Here is a 22,687-nt window from a genome sequence, read left to right as displayed (position 1 = left end):
ACAACAAAAAAAAGGAGGGTGGGGGAGGAAAAGGGAGGTCGGTTTGCTTAAGATTCCACCCAGTCAGTCACCTTAAAAGGACAAAGGATGATGCGTATTACATTTTAGGATGTGGATTTACCAGAGGAAGTGAAGAATCAAAAAAAAAAAAAAAAAAAGCAAGACTAGAGGCCTTCATAAATAATAAAGCATATTTCAAGCTGGCACAGGGCACGGAAACGATGACGGGCTGAGAGAAAGAAAAAAAGGCATATGGTTGTAAAACTAGCCATGTAACATATTTGGGGGGGGAACCAGTCACATGAAGCACTTTGATGTCGTGTGATGCGTTGCAATCAAGGCAGCTGGTTGTTTGTTGGGGGTGGGGCGCCCTCGGAGTCATCTCCCGGTTGATCATTCTGCAACGCGGCGTTGCCATGGAGACTGCCTCCACACCGGAGCGCCGACAACATGGCCGCCCGCCGCAAGTCTGGCTCAGCTTCGAGACCAACACAAATGAAGTGAAGGTGACATTTCACAATCTTACTTGCATAGGCACTTTTTTTTTTTTTTTATTAGGTACAATATTTATTATGGTGGTTAACAGTGTAGAACTGTATTGCATCACAGGTATCTCTATAAAAAACGATCTATGATACACAAATGTGGCATTTATTGTGTATTATAGTATTAATGTGAGCACCATTCAAAAACAGTGACCTACATTTACAAACTAATCTCAAATATTGTGATCATGTATTCCCGTCAGCTTATTCCCTTAATCATCATTTCTGTCTCTCTTGGCTGCACTGCTTTCAGTACGTTCGTTTTTTTTTATCCAATTACATTGCGATTTCTATGTGTTGCCATGTCAGTGCTGGTCGTTGGAACTTATATTACACTAGCAATAATATTTATTTTTTTTTAACAAAAAAAATCAGATTTCAAATTCACCTAAAAAAAACATGAAGCATAATTTTTCCATCCCGATTGTTGCAGGTCAGAGCAAAACACATTTATAGCAAACGAAACACAAGAGCGTTCAATAATTAGCATGTCTAGACAGTATGGTATATTTTTTATATGTATGTTATAAATATTGATTCTGAATTGCCTTTAGCTCATGTACATGGCATAGTTTGTGTTCTATTGATTGGTTCTGCAATTGTGAAGTCGAGAAAATCTCTAGTGAAAGACCAGATACCAAATGTTTGGCCCGCCACTGTTGGCAATGTTCACATTTCCCTCGCATGAAAACCTGATTTGCTGTTACATCATAGCATGTTATGGCCGTAATGGATCGAACCAGCAAATCTACAGTTCGGCAGACATCGTTAGACATCTCAAATCATCTGGGCTCAAGTAAAGTTGAAATGTTCGCCGACCGTCAGGTGTTTGTTTGCTTGCTTGCTTGTTTGTTTGGCGGGTCGGCGACACCGCATCGCTCGCAACTCGCCTCAAATGACAGGCTGCCTTTGTAACACTGACCCATTTAAGCCCCCCCCCCCCCCAAAAAAAACCCACAAAAAACAAAGCCATGATTGTGTGAAAGCAACAATTCATCTGATGGCATCACTGGAGTACAATATGAAGATAGCAAGTGAAACTGATGAATTACATTGGTGTTAAGTGGACACTAAAAAAAAACAAAAAAAACTTCTAGTCTATAAATGTTTCCTAGGTTCCAACATGCATTCCAATAAAAAAAAAAAACATTGTCAAGTTACCAATGGCTTTACAGCAAGTACAACTTTACGCATGAAATCGCATCGTCTTGGTTTCTAAGCGCTGGAAATCATCATGAACGCAAGATGCTGCCATCTAGTGGTAGCAGTCACAAAGCGCTCAGTGCTGCAACACTAAACAGAGTTCTCAACTGCAGCAGAGATGGCCACAAGCCCAAGTCCATGTCAAATTTCAAGTCTTTGAGACCACAAGTCCAAGTCTTTGAGACAACAAGTCCAAGTCTTTAGGTTCCAAGTCCTAGTCAAGTCCGAGTCCCTGACCTTGAGTCCAACTCGCTGGCTAAAGTCTTAGAAAAGCAAAGACTAAACGGTCGCAGTGCAGCGGCCAGTTGCTCCGAGTTTGCTGTGCCGGTGACTTTTTGTGTGTCCTTGTGGCATTTGTCTACTCTACGTCCCTAACAATGGACGTTGCACAGCCGCACCGAAAGGTACGGAGAAAGAGAGAGTCAAGTCTCGAGTCTTGAGTGTACGAGTTGAAGTCGAGTTGCAAGCCTCATAAAATAGTGACTTAAGTCCCTCATGAATTCGAGTTGCGAGACCCCATTCTCTGAACTAGGGTTGAAAAACTTGGACTTGTAATCCCAAAGAGTTCCCAGGCCCCTCAAGTTAGTCCGGGTAACCTGGCACACCTCAGGGAAATGTCTCGGAGGCATCAAAGCAAATGCTCAAGCCAGCTTTCTGGCTCTGTGCCGTCTCACTGTCTCATCTCTACGCCTGGATTTGATTGCCGGTCCAAGTGTCCTTGACACGATCAACATCTCAAACGACGCAAGGGTCTGCGTACTGCCCGCCATCATTTTCCAACTACCTTCCGCTTCCTCCTCTCCATTCCAACACCAACTGCCTGAATATTCATCTATCAACTTTCTTCCTCAAGTTCTCTTGCCTCATCATCCTCATCGTCCTTCCACTAATATCTTCACCATCCGTCTTCTGGACGTGTCCAACCCGTCTAATTCTGCTCTCTTTAACCTGATCTAAAAAAACAACAAAACCTTGTCTGTCTCTGATCATCTTATTTCTAATCCTATCCAACTCATTCACGTCCAGAAACCTCAAACCTCAAGCTAAGTCGTTCTTCACGGTCTTGTAAACCTTCATCCCAGCAAAGACTCTTCGATCCCATGACGACACACCTAACACTTGACTCCACCCGTTCCGACCTGCTTGGATCTGTTTCTTCACCTTCTTACATCATTCGTTCCTCTCTCTGGACTGGCGACCTCTAACCCCTCTCTTTTCTCCCTGTAGCCTCACTCGTCCCCCTCAACCGCTACTCCATTCTTCTCCTTTTCAACATGTGCCTCCACCTTTCTAAATGCTCCTCCACCTGCTCCATGCTCCCCCCACTGCAGATGGCGTCGTCATATGCAAACGTCACGGTCCAAGTTGATTACCAGTCTAAGGTCATCTGTCAGCAACCAGGAAGGGGCTCACTCGGAGTGGATCCCTGATGATCCTCAATCTGATCTACGGCTCTCATTCAATGCCAGATCAGTTCAAATGGATTTATGACGGCTATATTCGTCAATGGCACTGAAAGAGTGAAACATGTCCTACTCTGCCGTTCCAGATTGCCTCTTTCCTCTCCGGGTCGGTACCCCGTCATGGGATTTCTCTAAAACGACACCGGCACAATGCAGCCCCTTCCGGTCTTCTTCTTCTCTGTACAATCCATTCTAATTGTGTCTGCTTTTGTTGCAGTTTCGATTTACAGCAGGTGTTTTTCTGCGATGTCCAGCTGACATTGACAGTTAACCTCGCCGCGACGGACGTCCCAGCTGTGCTACTTCAGAGCAAAAAACTCTGAATTCCATCCTACGAAGGAAACCGTGTTTCAGCCACGTTACTACTTCCCGGCATTCTCCACAGTTTGGGACAATCGGTGAGGTAGGGAATGAAGACCGTCCCGTAAACGTACGAGATGCCTTCCGACCCCGAGATCTTCAAACCCCACCTGTTGCCATTCATATCACAGAACAATCGCTTTGTGTTCAACTAAGCTGGCCCACATTTCACACTGAGAAGCATATTTGTAAGTCAATTGAGACAAGATCAATATTTTTACATGATATCCTTTTAGTAACATTTTTCTTTGGTGGTGCGCTGTGGATTTGTTTGTAAAAAATCTCCCTTGGCTCAGTTAAGGTCGGGAAACACTTCACACCTACACCCCAGTACCGAGACCTTGCTGGTCGGTGCCGGTTTCTTTGCTGGTCTGCAGTTTCCCAATATCGCCAAGGCGCTTGAAAAAGCCATAAAACAGTCCAGAAGATTCTGTCTTGCTCCAAGAGCTCTTTGGTGGAAGACTTTCAGCGTTGTCCTCGTGACTTTGCTCCTTGTCTTGGCAGAGGGTCGGTGCGAGGTTAAACCCCCTTTCGGAGGACTGGGAGTCTTGCTTTTGAGGTAGGTCAGGAAAGTCAAACTCCTGTTTGGACTTGCGTGCAGTCTCCTTGTCCGAGTCTCTGGTTCCAGGGATGGGAACCCACAAGTCGTCGTCCTCCTCAACTTCGGCCTTCTTTACTTTCACCGGTAGCGTGTGTCGGCGGGGAAGGTTCTGTTTCGGAGAGGCCGGAGAGCTGAGCAAGAATCTGACCAGATCCTCGTTTGTCGGGTCTCCGGGGTACCGGTCGGTCTCCATGTCAAAAGTCCGCTGACGAATCAGGGTGGCGGACTTCTTGGGCGATTTGAAGTTTTCGTCAGACAACTCCGTGGACGAGACGCTGCCCCGGCTGCTCTGGTAGAGCAAAACCTTCTTGGAAGCTTCACGCAATTTTTTGGCCTCTTCCTCATTATTATCCTGGAGATCCTCCTCGTCGATGTCGGTGGCGGCGGAGAACGATCGACCGGAGGAGGAAATACTGGGAGTCCTGCCGCTCAATTCTTCAACAGCACAAAGTATCACGTCCTCTGCCTTGTCCTTACTGGATGCATCGTCCTTCTCGTTGTCCGAGCTATGTTCTTGAGTCGCAGTGAGTTCCACAGCTGAATTCCACTCTTTCTTCGTAACGCTCACCTTTAAAGAGCCGGCGCATTTTAACTCGGGATGATTAATCTCCAAAAGACTTCCCGTTTGCGGGCTTCCGCTCATGGGGCTGCCGTGAGTGGAAAAGGGTCGTCCTGACTTCCTCCTCTGGAGCCGGTTGGTCAGGAAGTTTTGCAGGATGGACTCTAAGGCAACGCCCTCCATTTCTTTGTCTCTGACGGAGCAGGTGGCCGTGGATCTGCGCTTGGCGGCACTTTCAAGACGGTTCTTGTGTCGTCGTTTCACCTCGGCCACCTCCCGGGCCATGTTTTCCTGCGGGAAGAATGCAAACCTTAACGAAACAGAAGAAACTTCTTGAAATACAAAAAGCCTTCGACAACAGCAAGCAGTCCATTTGCCTCAATTCAACTTTTGCAGATTAAAACGGTTTGAGAATCTACACAGATGAAATGAGGAATCGGGACTTTTTCGAACACGGGCTTGACCTGCACGGCTCGTAGAAACCTCTCACAAAACGAGTCGAAGACTGAGCAACACTCCTCCAGTCTGAACTTGCTGGGGTCCTCGCAGAAGTACTGCGCCACCGAGTCACTGCTTGACTGAAGCTCCTGGAGATCCCGTTCCACCTCGTCCAAGCAGTCCTCGGCATCCTGAGCCGAGGACAGAAATGAGTCGCAGCCTAATCGCGCCTCCGCCGTCAGCAACCGACAATTCCAACAGGCCTTCCTCACCTTCAGGAAATCCTCCATTTGAACCTTGAGGTCTTCCTGCTTCAAAGTATTCGCTTTGGCGTCATTCACTTTTTTGACTTGGCGATCAAACTCGGCTTCAAGGTCACTTTGGGTGATTCTGGAAACAAGAGGGGGGGACATTTTCCAGTGGTAGTGAAGATTCTTTCTTTCTTTTTATAAACTACACAATGTTTGTAATTTTTTTATATTACACACACACAAATAAATGAAGTAAAAAATTTTTTTTTTTATAAACTACACAATGTTTGGATTTTTTTTATACTACACACACAAATAAATGAAGTAAAAAAAAATTTTTTTTATAAACTACACAATGTTTGTATTTTTTTTATATTACACACACACAAATAAATGAAGTAAAAAAAAATTTTATAAACTACGCAATGTTTGTAATTTTTTTATACTACACACACAAATAAATGAAGTAAAAAAAATTTGTTTTTATAAACTACACAATGTTTGTAATTTTTTTATACTACACACACAAATAAATGAAGTAAAAAAAAAAAAAAAATTTAATATAAACTACACAATGTTTGGATTTTTTTTATACTACACACACAAATAAATGAAGTAAAAAAATTTTTTTTTATAAACTACACAATGTTTGTAATTTTTTTATATTACACACACACAAATAAATGAAGTAAAAAAAAAAAATTATAAACTACGCAATGTTTGTAATTTTTTTATACTACACACACAAATAAATGAAGTAAAAAAAATTTTTTATAAACTACACAATGGATTTTTTTATACTACACACACAAATAAATGAAGTAAAAAATATATATTTTTTTTATAAACTACACAATGTTTGGATTTTTTTTATATTACACACACACAAATAAATGAAGTAAAAAAAAAAAATTATAAACTACACAATGTTTGGAATTTTTTTATATTACACACACACAAATAAATGAAGTAAAAAAAAAAATTTTTATAAACTACACAATGTTTGTAATTTTTTTATACTACACACACAAATAAATGAAGTAAAAAAAAAAAAAAATTTAATATAAACTACACAATGTTTGGATTTTTTTTATACTACACACACAAATAAATGAAGCTTCTGTAGCATAAATAAATATGAGTGCAGAGCATTTTGATATATTGATTGATATTTATTTTCACATTTTTGTATTTATTTTTATTGTTTTAATCTTTTTATTTTTATTTTTTAAATATATAATACTATATTTTACTGTATATTTTTTACATCAGTTTTTATGTTCTTATTTTATTTATTTATTTATTTTAGGCAGTTTTGGTCCTTCATACACATCATCCATCCGCGGACGCTAACATGGAAAATTGGAAAAGTAAAACACATGTTTACCTTGCGGCAGCTTTAATGTGTGCGAGTTGTTTGGGAAAGTTGAGTAGCTCCGCATCAATGTTCTGAGCTTGCTGCAGAAAAGAAAAAAAAAACATTTACAAACACACACAAAAACCGCTTGATGAAAGCAACGCAGTCCACTTGCCATCACAACATAGTGCATGAGATTCATCCCGGGTTTGTTTGCTTTGGTGTCCACCAACTTAAGCAGGGATGCCATCCGGAAGCCGACGGCGCTGCCGGCGTATCCGCCCTGTTGTCCAAACAAGCCCAGCTCACAAACGCAAACCAACGCCATCGACTGCCAATCGTGTAGACGCGCTCACTCACAGCATTCATGTAATTCCCCGTCTTCAAAACCAGACGAATGACTGAGTGCAGACTGTCACAATCCAAAAGCTCTACAGGGAAACAAAACACAAGGGAATGTTGGCAAGTTTGCACAAAGTATGAGTTTGGAAGGAAAAAAATAATAAAAATAGAGCACCGTTTCCAGCAGCTTTCAAAGTGCCAATAAAGTCTCTCATTTCAGCCATGAAGGGGAAAAACTCCTCTTTAAGGACCAAGCTACTCAGACGCTGGTCATACCTGACACACAAAAACGCTTCAATAGTCAACTTTGATCCGCTCAATAGGAAACCTCCAAACGAGGATGGAGGATCTGGATACAGCGGGGGGGCGGGGGGGGGGGGCTCTCACCCGGGGATCTGGATCAGCATGAGCATGAATAGGTCCGCATCCGGGAGGGCCGTTTGGTCCCCGTTAAATTTAAGAAGCTCTTTTAACTGCAAAAAAGGAACGTTTTGCAACATAATTGGTTAGTCTTGCAGATCATAATGTACATAATAGTAGATCATGAAATCACAAGTGTTGACAAACATCTAGTAATAAGCCATTTGTTACACTTTTCCAAGTGTATTCTCTCACAGTGGTACAGACCGTTACGACCATGTATTAGCCAGATTTGCTGTTTTTAAATTGTAGTAATAACACATTTATAAACCATTTATAAAACCACTGTTTTATAAATGGAAAAATAAATAAATAAATAAAAATAATAAAACCATTGTTGTGCGAAAATACTCTATAAATGTTTTGCAACATATTACGAAAATATTTTCTATTTTCTTGTAACCTACTTTGATGAGAAAAAAAAATCAATATGTGTCCTATAATTAATGGTTAACAAGACCTTTCTGTGATACAACAAACGCAGTCAACATTCAATGTGTTGACATGAAAAGTATTTAAAAAAGAGAAAGAAAAGCGTTCCGGGTACCTCGCGGTCATCTGGCAGCAGTTTACGCAGCTCCCGAAGTTTCCCGGGACCAAAACCGAGACCATTTCCCGCTTTGATGTCCTCAATCATGTCGGTGATGGGCCTGCGGATGGAAGAGGTGCGCTTCACCATTCGTGTCGCGTCGCGGCACTTATCCAGAAAAAAATCTCTTGATTGAGGTTGGCGCCGTTTCACCGGCAAGCCTCGACAAGCAAGCTTTGTGAAACGAAAATCTCATTTCAAAGCACACAAATTACAGATGTGTTTCAAACTCAAATCGCAAATCAACTTTTCCCGAAATCAATGGAAACACCATTAATAAATGTTTTTTTTATTTTTATTTGTGTTATTATTTATTTATGTTTATTAGTAATTTATTTCCCAGTTTTTTTTGTTCAAAAAAATCTCCCTCTGTTCTGGCTTCAAATAAGGGGGGGGGGGGGATTATTTAAAAGACAAAACAGAAAAAAAGTATTAGTAATGTAGTAATTTTTCCCCGTTTTTTCAAAATAATTTCCCCCTTTGATTTTTTAAAATTTATTTTACCTTTTTTTATAGTACTTTTTCCTCCTGTTATACAGATTTTTTTTTTGGGGGGGGGGGGGGGATTTTATGACTGAAAAACTGAACATAAAAAAATACACACAAAAACAAAGCTCCCCCAAAAAAATTATCAAAAAACAGGAGTGTTATTTTTTTTTCAAGCGAATGCCATGCGATTGCATAATCAACGAATCGGATTAAAAATCATGTTTTAATGTCCATGTCTTTATTATAAAAACATCACATTATTTCAAATGGACATAAATGATTCTCCTAAAATAGGCAAAAAAGTTGGTGGCCGGATGTTAAATTTGCAAGTGGCAGAGTGTCTGATGTTCACTTCACTTTGAGCGTCGGCTCGTTAACTGAAAAACTTCTCACGCTTTCAAAAACATTCATAAGCATTGTTATGCTTCATACCGTTTGATGCCATTGACTTGTTAAATCGTCACCCTCTTAAAATAATGGCCTAAGTCGTTTTTTTTGTTTTTTTTCAGATAACTTGAAAAACTGAACCACATTTTGATTATACATATTAATAATTTAATATAACTAAGGATGTAGCATTCTTAAGGGAAAAAAACAAATATTGTCCAAATATGACTTAGGCCATTATTTTAAGAGGCAGACTTGTTCGACAGCATAGAATGTGCAGTGCACGTTCAACAGCCTTGAGCAACACGCTTCTCCTCACAGCTGGACCAGGCCTGCCGGGACATGCGGATGTGACGCGGCGGCGTTGTTGTGTTACGCCGAGTGCTGTTGTCGGCTGAACTTAGCAACGCGGGCCACTCACCGCCTGAACTGCTTGAGGAAAATACCGATGTTCATGCTCCTCTTGGCGCCGAGGATGGACACCTGAGGGAAGAAAAAAGTTCATTTTAAACGCAGCTGCCAAGACAGGACCAACCCCTCAAAACAGGCTCATTTTCAGCGAGAAGATTTGAAATGGAGTAAAAAAAAATAATAATTTAAATGCAGATACGTCTTTTGTAATTTAACTCTACATGAGAGAAGGCTGTCTCTCATATTGACAGCATATCTGGGGCAACCTTCCTTCAGCAAACACGCACTGTGTGAAGAAGAGATAACATTCCCGAACATTACGCAATACCGTGTTTACTTTTATTCTAGCGTGCGTGTTCACACGATCCTCTAACACTTTTTGTAGCCTCGGAGCATTCACGGAGCGCTTGCGGGTGTGTTTTGATACACGGTCTGATTATTTCTCATATCCCATTTGGTGCGCTCTTGAGTGATTGCGGTAAGTTTGGTTCAGTTCAACTTGAATTCTATTCTATGATTTCATGCATTCATCCAATGCAGATCAATCGCTTCTCTTTCTCAGCACACGCGTTCTTAGATTATAAAAGGATGACAAAAATACATTCAGACACCTGTACGTTCACTAGTAACGATATACAAACATCGTGATACTATAATTATCACGATATTGTGGGGGAGGGCGGAAGGGGGGGGTTCTAATATCGCCAAAGAAAATAGGCTTGGCACTGTCTTCACATGTCATTGTCATGTGCTCCTATTGGCTCAGCTGCACTTAGTATCATGGTCTATATAGTTCACAATACTGTGTCCAGCTCAAGTATTGTTTTTTGACGGCGACGTTAAAAAATATTTGCTTGTTTGACTGATTTAGGTGAGTCATATCCATCGCAGTGGCCAAAACATGCCTAATTCACATTAAACTGCACTAATAGCAACCACTAGAGGGTGCTAGAACTACAAACATGGAATACAACTTTGCCCTTTTAACAGACATGCTGCTTTAAATAAATATGGTGTCACATTATCGTGACAATTTTAAGATTGCCATATTGCAGTTATCGTTACATCCCTATGACAAGGTAACCACGTGAAACTGAGAGTGGCCGGATGTTGTGGAGTTGGCATCGAGAGCTGGAGCGTGTCAAACTCACTAGTAAGTCCCACAAAGGCTTGCAACACAAAAAGATTCAAGTGAAAAAAGAAAAAAAAACGTAGTTATCCCACTTCGAAGAGAGAAGCCAATTTTTGGTTAAAATACCGCAAGGTGGGTATTTTTTATTTTTGTTGCACACAAGGGATATAAACAGGGCTGGACTGGCCATCTGGCATACAAGACAGATGCCTGGTGGGCTGACAACTTTTGGGGCCAATCTGCCAGTCCAGCCCTGGATATAAAGTAAAAAGTCATAAAAATAAAAAATGACTCCATGATGTAGTGGGGATTTTGCTATACACAAGTTGATACATAAAAAAAAAAGAAAAAAAGACTGTACTATTCTTTCTGTATACTCACCAGTTCCGCCCCAGGGGCAGCAGCCGGCGGGCTCCTCGCCCCGTTGCGGCCCAGGGTGGCGAGCTGCTGCTGGTTGAGCTGCTGGGCCCGCTTGTGACTGAACAGCTCCTCCATGTGGTCCGTGTCCAGCTCGTAGTCGCCGTCCGTCCGATCCTCTGTCCAGATGTTGCGCTTGCCCATCACCGTGTGCTTGGGGATGGTCTCCCAGTTGAAGTTGCGCATCCTGGAGCGCCGACGCTCCAGTCTGGAGCCGTCCGGCCCGGGGGGCGGCGGCGGGGGGGGAGGGGGCGGCAGTAACGGGGGCGGAGGAGGAGGTGGCGGCGGAGATTCCATCTTGATGGGGATTCAGCAACGTCGTGGCCAACTGGTGTTCTCAGCTGCGCGTGATGGCTGAGAAGAAGCCCAGCAGCAGCAGCAGCAGCAGCGGCGGCATGAGTTGGATCTTCATTGGACGCGGGTGCAACAGGAGTGTCCCGAATGGCAGTAAAAGTGACGCATTCATTCTGGGGAATAAAAGGGTGTGGAGATGTTACAACAGTGTTATTATACAACAAAGACACACCTTAATGTTGTACATGTAGTTCACATCAAGCATATCAGAGGAATTTGATCATTAATAATTTCAGTAGCTCTTTACAATTAATATCCATCAAATTAATCATTAATGTTTGAAAAATGTTTTTTTTTTTTTTAAACATTCAACATTCAGATGCACTCTTAAAAAGAAAAAAGTTCTGAGAGCAATAATAGATTGTGAATATTCATTCCCAAACTTAATTTTAAATGGCAAACATGGAGTTAGCCCACTCTTGTTTTCAGTGACTCAATTTGTAATGCTGGTGCAGATTATAGCAAGAAACATGAAGCAGCAGACAAACATAATTTGTTATAGCGTTTATCATCATTATTTCTCACAAGAAGGCCATTGCAACACAGCAATATGTTAATTTCATATGTTAAAAAAGCCTAAAAAAAGGCAGATTTTTTTCTCTCGATTTTATTCAGATTTTTAATTGACAATTTTTTGTTTTTTTGTTTTGTGTATGTGTGTGTGTGTATATGCTTAAATTTTCCTTTTGTTACCTGCACTTTGCACTTTGAGCAAAAAGTCATAACTTTGTTGATATAACGTTTACTCTGCTGATTTATTTACACGTACATCTGAACTCATACTTCATTACAGGGTGTGATAACTTTTGCCACCACAGTTTTTAGCGACAGGATGTGGGTGTTACGCATAACACCTTTGGGAGTTAAGCTTAACATCACAGATAACATCAATAAAGGAACATGGTGCAATCACATCACTAAATCCAATAGCAGGCCACGGAAGTGACTCAGCAAGCAATTTGATCAATCGAGTCATAAAACAGAAACTCACCTTTACTTTTGCTCCTTGAAAATACGTCCTGCGTCCTAGTTTTCCATTCCAAACGGGCTCCTCTCGTGCTGGAACTTGAAAGAGTGTCGCAATTTCTCTTCCCTGGAAACGAGAAGGCCACGCCCATGGAAAGGCGGCGGCGAAGGGAGCGTGCGCGCGCGCTCACCTGTCCTGGGAAGGCGCGCTTCACCTTCCTGGGATCTCTCGTCGACCTCCTTGACTTGGTGCGAGTGGTTGGACTGTGAGCGCTGGGTTGGATTTACGGACTCGAGCAACGTGATCAGTAGCGCTTGAAAGATTGATGATGACATTGATTCGTTTTAAAGATGCAAACACACTCTTTCAGTCATTACTGATAAGGGGTGGAAAAAGCGGTCTTTCTTATCTATTGATTATTTAGGTAGGGAGATAGTGAAGATGGGATCTTAGTGTAATCATCCACTTGAATGCAAATTATTGTTTACAACCACTTCATGGGGGACAATGTCAAGATTTGCCGCTCATTTAAGATCTGCAGAAAGACCGTTTGTCTCGTCACTGCCAAACCAGTTGATGAAATTTGAACAATTGAATTGTGATATTTAAAAAAAAAAAATAAGCACGTTTACTACAGTCAAAACATGTAAATAGTGTCAACAGAAGTGTTCGATACTAAAAGCATGCTCTCCATTCACAATTTGTAACCACCCGCAGTGTGGCACCGCACCACAAGGTGGCGTTTCCTTATTTTCGTTGTGCATATGCAGCACTTTTTCGTTTTGGCCATCAATGTTTTTGACGCCGTGGACGTGTACGCCTGTCATGACGCGTCGGTAGCGCCAAGAAGCCTTCTGTTTTTGGTTTCCTTTGAACAAAGTAAGCATGCGGACTTGCAGGTCTTTTGTTGCTCTCCAGTTTTTGCTATTCAGCTGCGCCGTCCATGGCTGAGCAGCCGCCGCACGTTACAAATCAAGGACAATTGAAAAAGGACCCTCAAATTCAAGCTTGAGTGGCTGTGATCATAAAGACGACGTTTCAAGTGCCATATGTCTGCCCTGTAGGTCAAGTAGAAAAATACCCACAACAGTGTGTATAACTTGCACATCAACTTCATATGAAGGCGACAAGAGACTTGCCAGTTTTGTTATTGCAGTATTTTAAACATTTGCATCAAGTGCTCATTTAAATGTGAACGTCATCCAGCAGACTTTTATTTGCGAGTGCACCACAACAAGGACAAAGACTTGAAAATACAACGCTCTTACGCAGATTGAGAAATAGCGGAAAAGTTAAAAGTTTTTTTTTTTTTTTAAACCAATAACACCATTTAAACATAATTTGAGCATATCATTTCAGAAGTGCACTTGGCACTAATCAATAACCAAGAAGTACCATCCGCATCAAAAATTATTGGTGACCCCTGCAAGTTGAACACATTTGCTCAAAATACTGACCAATGGCCACTGTTCATTTCGGTCGTACCATTTGATGAATTGTCTATTCAATACAGAGTCAAAAGCCTGTAAAAAGTCCGGTTGTAAGAATGAGCTCAGCAGGTACCCAAAGCAGGAGACGAAATTAACTATAGATCGTACACTAGCCAAGAAAAATTGACTCAATATATACACACAATATTTCACACATGACATGTTTCGTCCCATCATGTAAAATGACAGTTGAGGCAGCAATCCCACAAAGCAAACATAAAGGAAAGCAGTTATTGCATTTCTGTCTGCGAATCTCTTCAGTTGGGACGCTTGCAACCTTGCAAAGTTGAGTTCTTTGATGGTGAGCCATCAAACATGCTCTGCCCACACGCCAATGGTGAAAACGCGTACGTCTCACAATTCTGTGTCGTCCGTCCGTCCGCTGGTTCAAATTCTGGAGCGATCAAACCAAATATGGAAGTTTGTTTTGGAAGAAAGTCTGAAAATGGCTGAAATGACCATAAATTGGCCGCTTTGTATGGAGGACCAAAACTGCCCAAATTAAAAATAAATGAATGAATAAATAAAAGTGAAAAATGAAACTTATATTTCAAATATAATTCAAAATTTAATACAAAAAATAACTATAAATGGAAATAAAAACAACTAAATAATAGTATATAAATAATAATAAATAAAAATGTCGATTGATTGATATTTATTTCGACATTTATTTTTATTTATTGAATCTTTTGTTTTATTTATATTATATTTATTTATTTTGTTTTGTTTTTATTTTTACTTATTTCATTTTGAATTATTTAATTTTGAATTATTTTTTATATCCATTTTTATTTTCAATTTTATTAATTCATTCATTCATTCATTCATTTTAAATTTTGGCAGTTTTGGTCTTCCATAGCTTGGACCCACATTGACAATATATAAAGTTTTGCTGCCATCTAAGGCCCAGACACAATTCTGTCCAAAAGTTCAAATCTGGTAGCGATCAGACAAAAGTTTATCTTGAAAGAACCCCTGGAAAAGTCCCTCAAATGGCAGACTTCCTCTATCTTTTCGTGCCTCGTTTCTTGAGATAAAATGAAAATCTTTGTGGCATCTTAACGACAAAAAAGCGAAGCAATTTCAAGAGCTGCATTGCTCGGACCCGAATGATGTGTCATTTGGAACGCAGAACATAATAAAGTTCACTTACAAACTCTCATGTACTGTTCTAAAAATATATCAAAAGACAACAAAAACAAGAATTAAATGCCCAACAGCGATGTCTACTAAAAAAAAGAAGAAGTCTATATCGATACTTTACATATTGTTTTATATATACATTGAAATGAACGGACCATCAAATAGTGTGTAGCTTAACAAATGAGATATAAGTGAAACCTATCCCAGTAAAGTAGAACAAGTGAAAATCGCAAAAAGAAAAGAAAAAAACTTTTATGTTATCTAATTTTTCGATCGTGCAATAAACACCTGTCACTGTTCCTCCAGCCAGGACGGCTTGTCGGCGCCGGGCGGCTTTAACTTGACGTTGAACTGCACCAGAGTTTGTTCCAGCTGCTGCTGGTTGCCGGCGAAGTAGGCCGAGATGGCGTTGTGGAAGAGCAGCAGCTGCTTGTGCATCACTTTCACCTGCGACGACAACAAACGGCATCCAAAATAGGACTTCAGGGAGCTCATGACATTTTGCCACTAGATGGCAGCAACACATCTAACAACATCCAGCATTGTGGGAAAATAACACTCAGTTGGGCGAGCTCATTTCAAGGTAACGAGTTCTCATGAACGCTGCTGATACCAGTCACCGGCAAGTAGAAAAATACTCCAAAATGACTTAGATATCACACTTCCAATAGAGAGCCAAATTTGGGCTCATTTTACTTGTGTATCATTACAAAAAAACGTTACGAGGGTTTTAAGATGCAACTTTTTTTATGTTTATTTATATATGTTTATGGTTGCTTTGAGTCCCACTGTCGTATTGTGTTCAGCAGGGTTCCATTTTGGGGCCCCTGCTGTTTTCACTGAATTTGCTGCCCCTGGGTTCCATCTTAAGAAAGCATGATATTTCTTTTCACTGCTATGCTTTGAGTTGAGCTGAGTATTTTATCTTTAATCCATTTAATATTTCTTCGTATTTTGAATAGGCTGTTATTAAATACTTACATTGGGATTCATTTCCCAATTTCCCAGTAAAGCCATGCCAAAGCCATGTCTCCTACAAAATGTTTTGGCGCCATCCGGTGGCATATCGGTGCCGCGCACCTTTGCTGAACAATCCAAACCTTGTTCTCCTCTAAGAACTTGAGCTTGATGCTGACGTCGCTGCGCAGCCGCTCGTATTTGTCCCTGTGCACTTGGTAGTCGTGCTGGGCCATTTCGATGCGGACCATGGCGGCGCTGTCCCTCGGGCCCAAACTCAACTCTTCCAAGTCGGACCGGTAGGCGTCAAACTCCAGCCTGAGCGCGACAGGAAAATGGAGGCCGTCACATGGCACGAGGACGTCCGGCCGGCGTTTGCGTTACCTTGCGTTTTCATAGTGCTTGATGGTCAACAGGGTGTCCTCCATGGTTTTGTTGACCAAAGTGTCGATGCTGGACACGAAGAAGGTGATGGCGCCCAGCAGGGACTCGCCGTTCTTGCACAATAGCTTTTGAGTTTCTGCGTTATAGCCGAACTCATCCTGAAGAGACGGTGGGGGAAAAAAAAAACATAAAACGTAAAATGGCATCCTTCACTAATTAGCCGATTTCACTAATAAACTGGTCCCAAAATTATTATTATTTATTTACTAGCAATTACGGCTCAACCCACGCTGATGCTGATTCCTATATTTGGCAGAAAAAAATTACAATGACAATTCAGTTGGCCAATGAATTAGAACATATATATATAAGGTGGCCTTTAGTATAGATACTAAGTACAAAGACATGCAAAAAAATAAAAAATAAAATAAAACATTAACTGATGAAGTTATATTTCGATTGACGTATGCATGTATGCAGTTGACTTCAAAATAATAATAATTAAAAAAAATACATCTAAAAGAAGATGGCAAGGTCTTAACATTTTTTTAGATTTGGATTAAAAAAAATAACACGGACGTGTTAGTAGGGGTGACAGGCAATTATTTTTTCTAATCGCAATTAATCGCATGACTTCACTAACTAACTCACGATTAATCGCAAATTTTAGCTTTTCTAAATGTACAATAAAATATTTCTCCTGAGTTTTCATACTCTTGTTAACATAAAAGTGAAAGAAAATGTTAAACTAATAGAAATATGGCTGCATCTTTTAGTCATTGATACAGTAATTTCACAATAATTCATTAAATTGAGTTCAAATTAAAATTTGTGTTGAGGTAATTTTTTTCTGCCACTAGATGGCATAATTGCATTTGTAAGACGCTGGTGACAATTCAGTGCAACCTTTAACATGAAGTAAATTTTAAAAATTGTGAAATACAAACTGACCCCAGTCTCCACAAATATATGCATTATTATTACTGCTAAATTTTGACGTGGACGTGCCTGCTGCATTGCGACTGGAATTCCCCCAGTACAGGTTTTCCAAGTAAGTCAAGGTCATTAATCGCGTGTTTAAAAAAAATTGTAGCGTTGAAGGAACTTGAAATTAACTCAAAATGAAAGCACTAATTTTGGCACCCTAATCTTAAAATATTTGCAAAACACAATTTTCATTGCCGTGCTGCCATCTTTTTTTAAATTTGATTCTTTATTTACTCTATTGTTGTCATTATCTTTGTCTTATGTTATAATGTGCTAATGTTGTAAAAAAAAAAAAAAGGTAAAATAAAAATTCAAGCAAGGCCTTATTTTTTTTTTCTATTTCTCTTTTACTTTTAAAGAAATGAATCCCAACAAAATGATTTCTATTGAGTTTTTTCCCCTCCAATACATTTTTTAGATGATTTCACCTGAGCCAGACACGAGAGGCGCGCGCTGAAGGCTACCTGCAGCTCCGGCGACTTCTGTCCGAGGTCGGCGAAGGTGTCCCCCAGGGCCTGCTGCGTCTGCACCATGCTCTGGAAGTGGCCGGTGAGCGCCGTGGCCAGCCTGAGGATGTTCTCGTACTTGCTCTTGGTGTCTCTCAGCAAGTCAATCTGGGCCTCCAGTTCCAGGTCGACCGTCCGCGAGCCTCGGCCGAAGCGCTCCGAGAACATCTGCTTGGTGCACTGAGGGAGACGGATCATACACAGTCAATTCTGTGGAGTAAAGTGGACTCTGTTTAGACTGGGACCAAATAGACTCCGTTTTAGAGTGATTAGGGGTGTCAGGCGATTCAATTTTTAAAATCGGAATTAATCTCATGACTTCAATAGTTAACTCACGATTAATTGCAAATTTCATATCTGTTCTAAATGTACAATCCAATGCACAGTAAAATAAATTTTCATACTCTTGTTAATATAAAAGTGGAAAATTTTTTAGCTAATAGAAATATGGCTGCATCTTTTGGTGATTCCATAATAATTCATAAAATTGAGTTAAAATGAAAAAGATGACCTGTGCTGTAAAAAACGAGTGTGATATTGATTTGTGTTGGAGGTCATTTTTCTGCCACTAGATGGCATAATTGCATTTGTAAGACGGTAACAGCTCAGTGCATTTTACTTTTCATATTTCTGATCTTGAACATGAAGTAATTTGTGACATCTTGCACATTTTTTTAAATAGCAAAATACAACTTGACCCCAGTTTCCACAAATATAAGTAATGTGTTTGGTTATTTAAGTTTTAGAAATATCATTATAGTTCGCTTTGAGTTTTGTTTTTTAAATTGAGTTAGTTTTGATTAGTTTTCAGGGTGGCTCTGTTAGTTTTTATAGGTTATAGTTATTTCCAAAATTCTTAGTTTAAGTAATAGTTTTGTTTAAAAAAAATAAAAGTGCAAGATTTAATAAATACCGTGGTAAAATGAAAAAAGTAACAAACTTCTTACTTAAGAGTTGCGTTTCGTCTGAATTAAATGAAAAAGCAGGCAAGGCGAGCCATTGGAGCCAAAAGGCAAACACGCAAAATTGTCAGCTCGCGACGTCCTCTGAAGGTGTTTTTCTATTGGCTGCTGCTAGATGACGTCACTTCCGCGCCACAAACTTTCTAGCGTACTTATTCTGACTAATATCAAAATAAATATACTTAAATCACATTTCAAATCAACACCAAAGGCTCGTGTATTAAAATTAATCACCAACGACGAAAACTAAGGACATTTTTGTTAAAAATTCAGTTAGTTTTGTAAATCTAAAATGTAGTTTCAGTTGGTTTAGTTTTTTTAAAAAGCATTTTTGTTTTTATTTTATTTTGTTAAGCAATTTTTTTTTAAATTTTAGTTCTAGTTATTTCGTTATAGATAACTAAAATAACCTTGGTCTGGTCTCCTTAGATATAAGCAAACAATAGGAGTGGCATGGTTCAGGTAGTCGTCTCCCAAGCTGAAGGTCGTGAGTTCGTTCCTCAACCCTTGAGTGACTTTTTTTCTTCACTTCTTTATTTTACTCTCTTCCAATTGTAAATACTGAGTCTATTTGGTCCCACTCTAAATAAGAGTCAAATTGACTCTACAGAATTGACTGTGTACTGTAAGTTGAGCGGTCATAGTTGAGGTGGCCGACTTCACCCGCCTGTTATGTTGCTGGCCTAGCTGACAGCCATTTTGAAAATGGTAAGTGTCAAATGTGGCCCATGCAGCAAAATGCATAGCTTATTACCTTATATGTGTTGATGCCCCATTTCTTCACACTGTCCAGCTTCTCCACAGCCACGCCACGGGACACTTCATCCATCGCGTTGCAGGCGTTATGGTTCGAGGAGCCTTCAAAAAAAAAAAAAAAAAAAAAAGAGCAGCAAACATGAACTAGCTGACTCATGTTAGCCAGTCGCGATGGACACATGAGTCATGGCAACGGGTGAATGAGGAGGCGGTGGCGGGCTTCAGCGATGATACCTGCTCGCTGCTCGCTGCCGTGCTGCGCCAGTCGGCTGGCGGCGGGCTGGCTGGTGGGCAAGCTAGCGGTCCGAGATTTCATGCGGATGTCTGCGATGGGATTGATGGCGAGGATGCGGAACATGGGTGAGAAAAGCTTAATGTAATGAAATGTGTCTTTTTGGTGGCAACGATTGAAGATGTGGCCGACATGCGTTTTTTTTTTTCTTTTCATGCACTTGGGAAACAAGGAAGAATGGAGTTAATGAGATGAAATGCAAACAGCAACAACAACAGCCAGTCTTACTAGTATCAGACAATACAATAGAGTATTACAAATAAATGCTCTTATTTGGTTAGTGTGTCCTTTAACCCTCCTGTTATGTTTGTGTCTTTGGTGCACCACATAAAAACACCCCCCTTTTTTTTTTCCATGTGCTACATACACAGATCAGCAGGGTTGTGAAGAAGTGCTGCCTCCAACAGAGAAAATACAATCCAATCCCTTTTGCTGCTCACTTTTTGGGCAATATGGTTAAATTTAATGGCAGCGTGGCTGATTACCAGTTTAACGGTTTATCGTGACTTTAAATTCAAGGTTTCAATAACTGCTAATATTGGCTGTCAACGCTAATGAGCTCTTTTTTTATTTTTGGAGGTGACTTCTAAGCACGGCACAATATAATTGGTTGCTTGCAGAGTACATTCAATGAGCCACCTCTTAGAAGTTAATTGCCTATAATTTCGTTTCCCCCCCTCCTTCTTAGCATAGTTACACATGTTGGTGGTGGTGGTGGCAGGGGGGGGGGTTATGAAATAGACACTTACACAAATGCCTTTGGATTAATGTGCATAGTCCTCAAAAAACAACAAATTAAAACAAAACACAAGCCAGCGTGTACTAGTTAGCCTCAATGACAACATAAGTAGCTCCCGGGTCTGTTCTAAAAATAGCTAACAAGTGACACTGTTACTTACTAAGAATTAAAAGTAGAAAATTGTCAACATTTATTTTTTGCTTATTTATTTATTTAAACGTAATATGGTACACATTTGCAAATGTTGTACTCTTACTGTATTCTACATTTTGATTAAAAAATATATATAGGTGGTGTCCAATGGTGGGAAGGGTTTATTTACCCAAATATTTTTAAAAATTGCTGTAATTTTAAGACTTGTAATATCACAATATTTTAATAATATCGGCCCATGCCTAGTGGTGGATTTGCATAGGGGCCATTCATTTGCAGCCTGGATGCAGAGACTGTCAATATCACATGCAGCGCTTTTAGCAAAGGTTTGTCAATTTTGTCACTTCTTTAGAAAGGTCGTATAGACTCACCATAAAACATAACATAAGGGTTAAGACTCCAATATTTCCACTCAACTCCAGATATAGGCATGCGAGCAAGGGCAGCAGTCCTTTTGTCCAAGTAGGAGACTTTTTACAAGAAAGAAAGGGCCCAAAAGTCGAAGACTCAAAGGGTTAAAACTTGAGAAGCATCAACAGAATGCACAGGCACCTGGTGCAGGCGCGGGGCCGGGTCTTCTGTCCAAATATTCGGGGTTGAAACGAATGGCAGGCCCTACGAGATACGGTAATGCAAAGCAGCGGCCTGGAGGTCAGTAGATGTACAATGACTGGAAATCAGAGTAATCAGAATGCCTCCATTTTGTTACGGCCGCCTCTTGCTGTGACTGAAGGCTATTTGAAAACTGCTCAGGGTTCATTTGTGGGAAGAAACAGCCGATGCTATGGCGGGCGGGCAGTACCTTTGATACTGCTGGTCGGAATGATGCCTCCTCCCGCTGGACCGCCGTAACCTCCCGAGACGATGCTGGTTTCGTTGAGGTTGGGCCCTGACACCATCACCTGCTGCAAATCCTGATCCACAAACAGCTGGATTATTTTTTTTTTAATGCAACACACTTTTACTGCGGACTCAATGAAGTCCCATGTTGTGTACTTGAACAAATAAGCTCTACAGCTCTCACTACATTAAGTATCACAACATATGGCACCAGTTTATGTTTTTTCAATTTATTTCAGGACTGGGGTGTTGGTAAAACTGAAAGGCATTTATTTATTTCATTTCATTTCAATGGCTAAAAGTGATTTGATACAAGCTTAGTCAAGAACAATTTAATCAAGGTACAGCCTTTGGCTGAATACTTGGTGATATTGTGCTGCAAAGTGATGTTAACAGCAATCCATCAAAGAAGATAATAGTAACTGACCTGCTCCAGACTATCATCCTCTGGCTGTGTCCCAGTGTCTCCATTGCTGTTGATGGGAATCTCCATTGTGGCTGCTTTGCTCATAATGCCCTCTGCCATGACGTGATATCTGAAAAGACAGTGCCAGACACAAACATTTTACAGTCTGAGTGCTACATACAAGAGCACACAGTTCGCTTACATTGATGCTAGGCTGATTGCTAACTGCAGCTGATGTGGCTCCTGGCTATGTGACAGCTAGCTTAAATATGGCTCTCAGTTTGCTCGTACTAAAAAAAAACCACACAAAAAACAAGCAGCGCGGATTTGCGGAATAATCTATAAACACAACCGTGGAGAAAAAAGGTCTAATTTCCAGTTAATCAAAACAGTGCAACGTTACATCCATGGCTGCTGTTTACATGAGCTGCCTCGTTCCATACAACTCATCCTGAAAATCCCTGCATCCAGCCAAGCAGCGGCTTTAGCCTCCCTTCGCAATAAATATGTTCGTATTTTAAATCTATGTTAACACGTCTTTTAAGGCATTTTAATTGAATTAATATTTCATTAATAAAATGTTTAATCGGAGGGGCATTCGTTTTATGGTGTTTTCAGTGGTCTGGACGCGCATAACGAGAACCTAAGCTCTTATTTTGAAAGAGTTTCAATCACCGAGCCTTTTCCGCCCTTCTGCTGGTTGTCCACGTCGTGCTGTGCTGACGTCGCGGTGTCACCAACGTGCAGTACTGCTTTGTTTGCTCAGGGGGTCAGTGTTTCCTCG

The 22,687-nt window shown here is 40.5% G+C and overlaps 2 protein-coding genes across 6 annotated transcripts; both read right to left on the bottom strand.

Annotated features, from left to right (window-relative positions):
* Positions 1 to 366: 366 nt before the first annotated feature.
* LOC144052655 (FH2 domain-containing protein 1-like) lies at positions 367 to 12,370 on the bottom strand. Its single transcript, XM_077566917.1, has 12 exons — positions 12,310 to 12,370; positions 10,929 to 11,431; positions 9,426 to 9,487; positions 8,087 to 8,189; positions 7,507 to 7,592; positions 7,295 to 7,395; positions 7,138 to 7,208; positions 6,953 to 7,060; positions 6,808 to 6,878; positions 5,442 to 5,559; positions 5,196 to 5,360; positions 367 to 5,022 (listed from the first exon to the last, which is right to left on the bottom strand). The coding sequence occupies exons 2-12, from the start codon at positions 11,259 to 11,261 to the stop codon at positions 3,892 to 3,894; spliced, it is 2,349 nt and encodes a 782-aa protein (XP_077423043.1). The 5' UTR covers positions 11,262 to 11,431; positions 12,310 to 12,370; the 3' UTR covers positions 367 to 3,891.
* Positions 12,371 to 13,427: 1,057 nt separating this feature from the next.
* Positions 13,428 to 22,385, bottom strand: LOC144052611 (arfaptin-2-like). Of its 5 annotated transcripts, XM_077566835.1 has the most exons (11): positions 22,106 to 22,385; positions 21,925 to 22,033; positions 21,460 to 21,571; positions 21,210 to 21,272; positions 19,708 to 19,797; positions 19,472 to 19,575; positions 17,714 to 17,935; positions 16,263 to 16,420; positions 16,022 to 16,196; positions 15,210 to 15,368; positions 13,428 to 14,169 (listed from the first exon to the last, which is right to left on the bottom strand). In XM_077566835.1, the coding sequence occupies exons 2-10, from the start codon at positions 22,021 to 22,023 to the stop codon at positions 15,213 to 15,215; spliced, it is 1,179 nt and encodes a 392-aa protein (XP_077422961.1). In that variant the 5' UTR covers positions 22,024 to 22,033; positions 22,106 to 22,385; the 3' UTR covers positions 13,428 to 14,169; positions 15,210 to 15,212. The 5 variants fall into 5 exon arrangements, with proteins under 5 accessions (XP_077422961.1, XP_077422960.1, XP_077422963.1 ...); XM_077566834.1 differs by lacking the exon at positions 13,428 to 14,169 and having other exon boundaries at positions 15,029 to 15,368; XM_077566837.1 differs by lacking the exons at positions 13,428 to 14,169; positions 19,708 to 19,797 and having other exon boundaries at positions 15,029 to 15,368.
* Positions 22,386 to 22,687: the final 302 nt, after the last annotated feature.

Source organism: Vanacampus margaritifer, chromosome 5, assembly GCF_051991255.1.
Source record: "Vanacampus margaritifer isolate UIUO_Vmar chromosome 5, RoL_Vmar_1.0, whole genome shotgun sequence".
NCBI classification, from domain to species: Eukaryota; Metazoa; Chordata; class Actinopteri; order Syngnathiformes; family Syngnathidae; genus Vanacampus; species Vanacampus margaritifer.
This window is presented reverse-complemented; position numbering and strand designations above follow the sequence as displayed.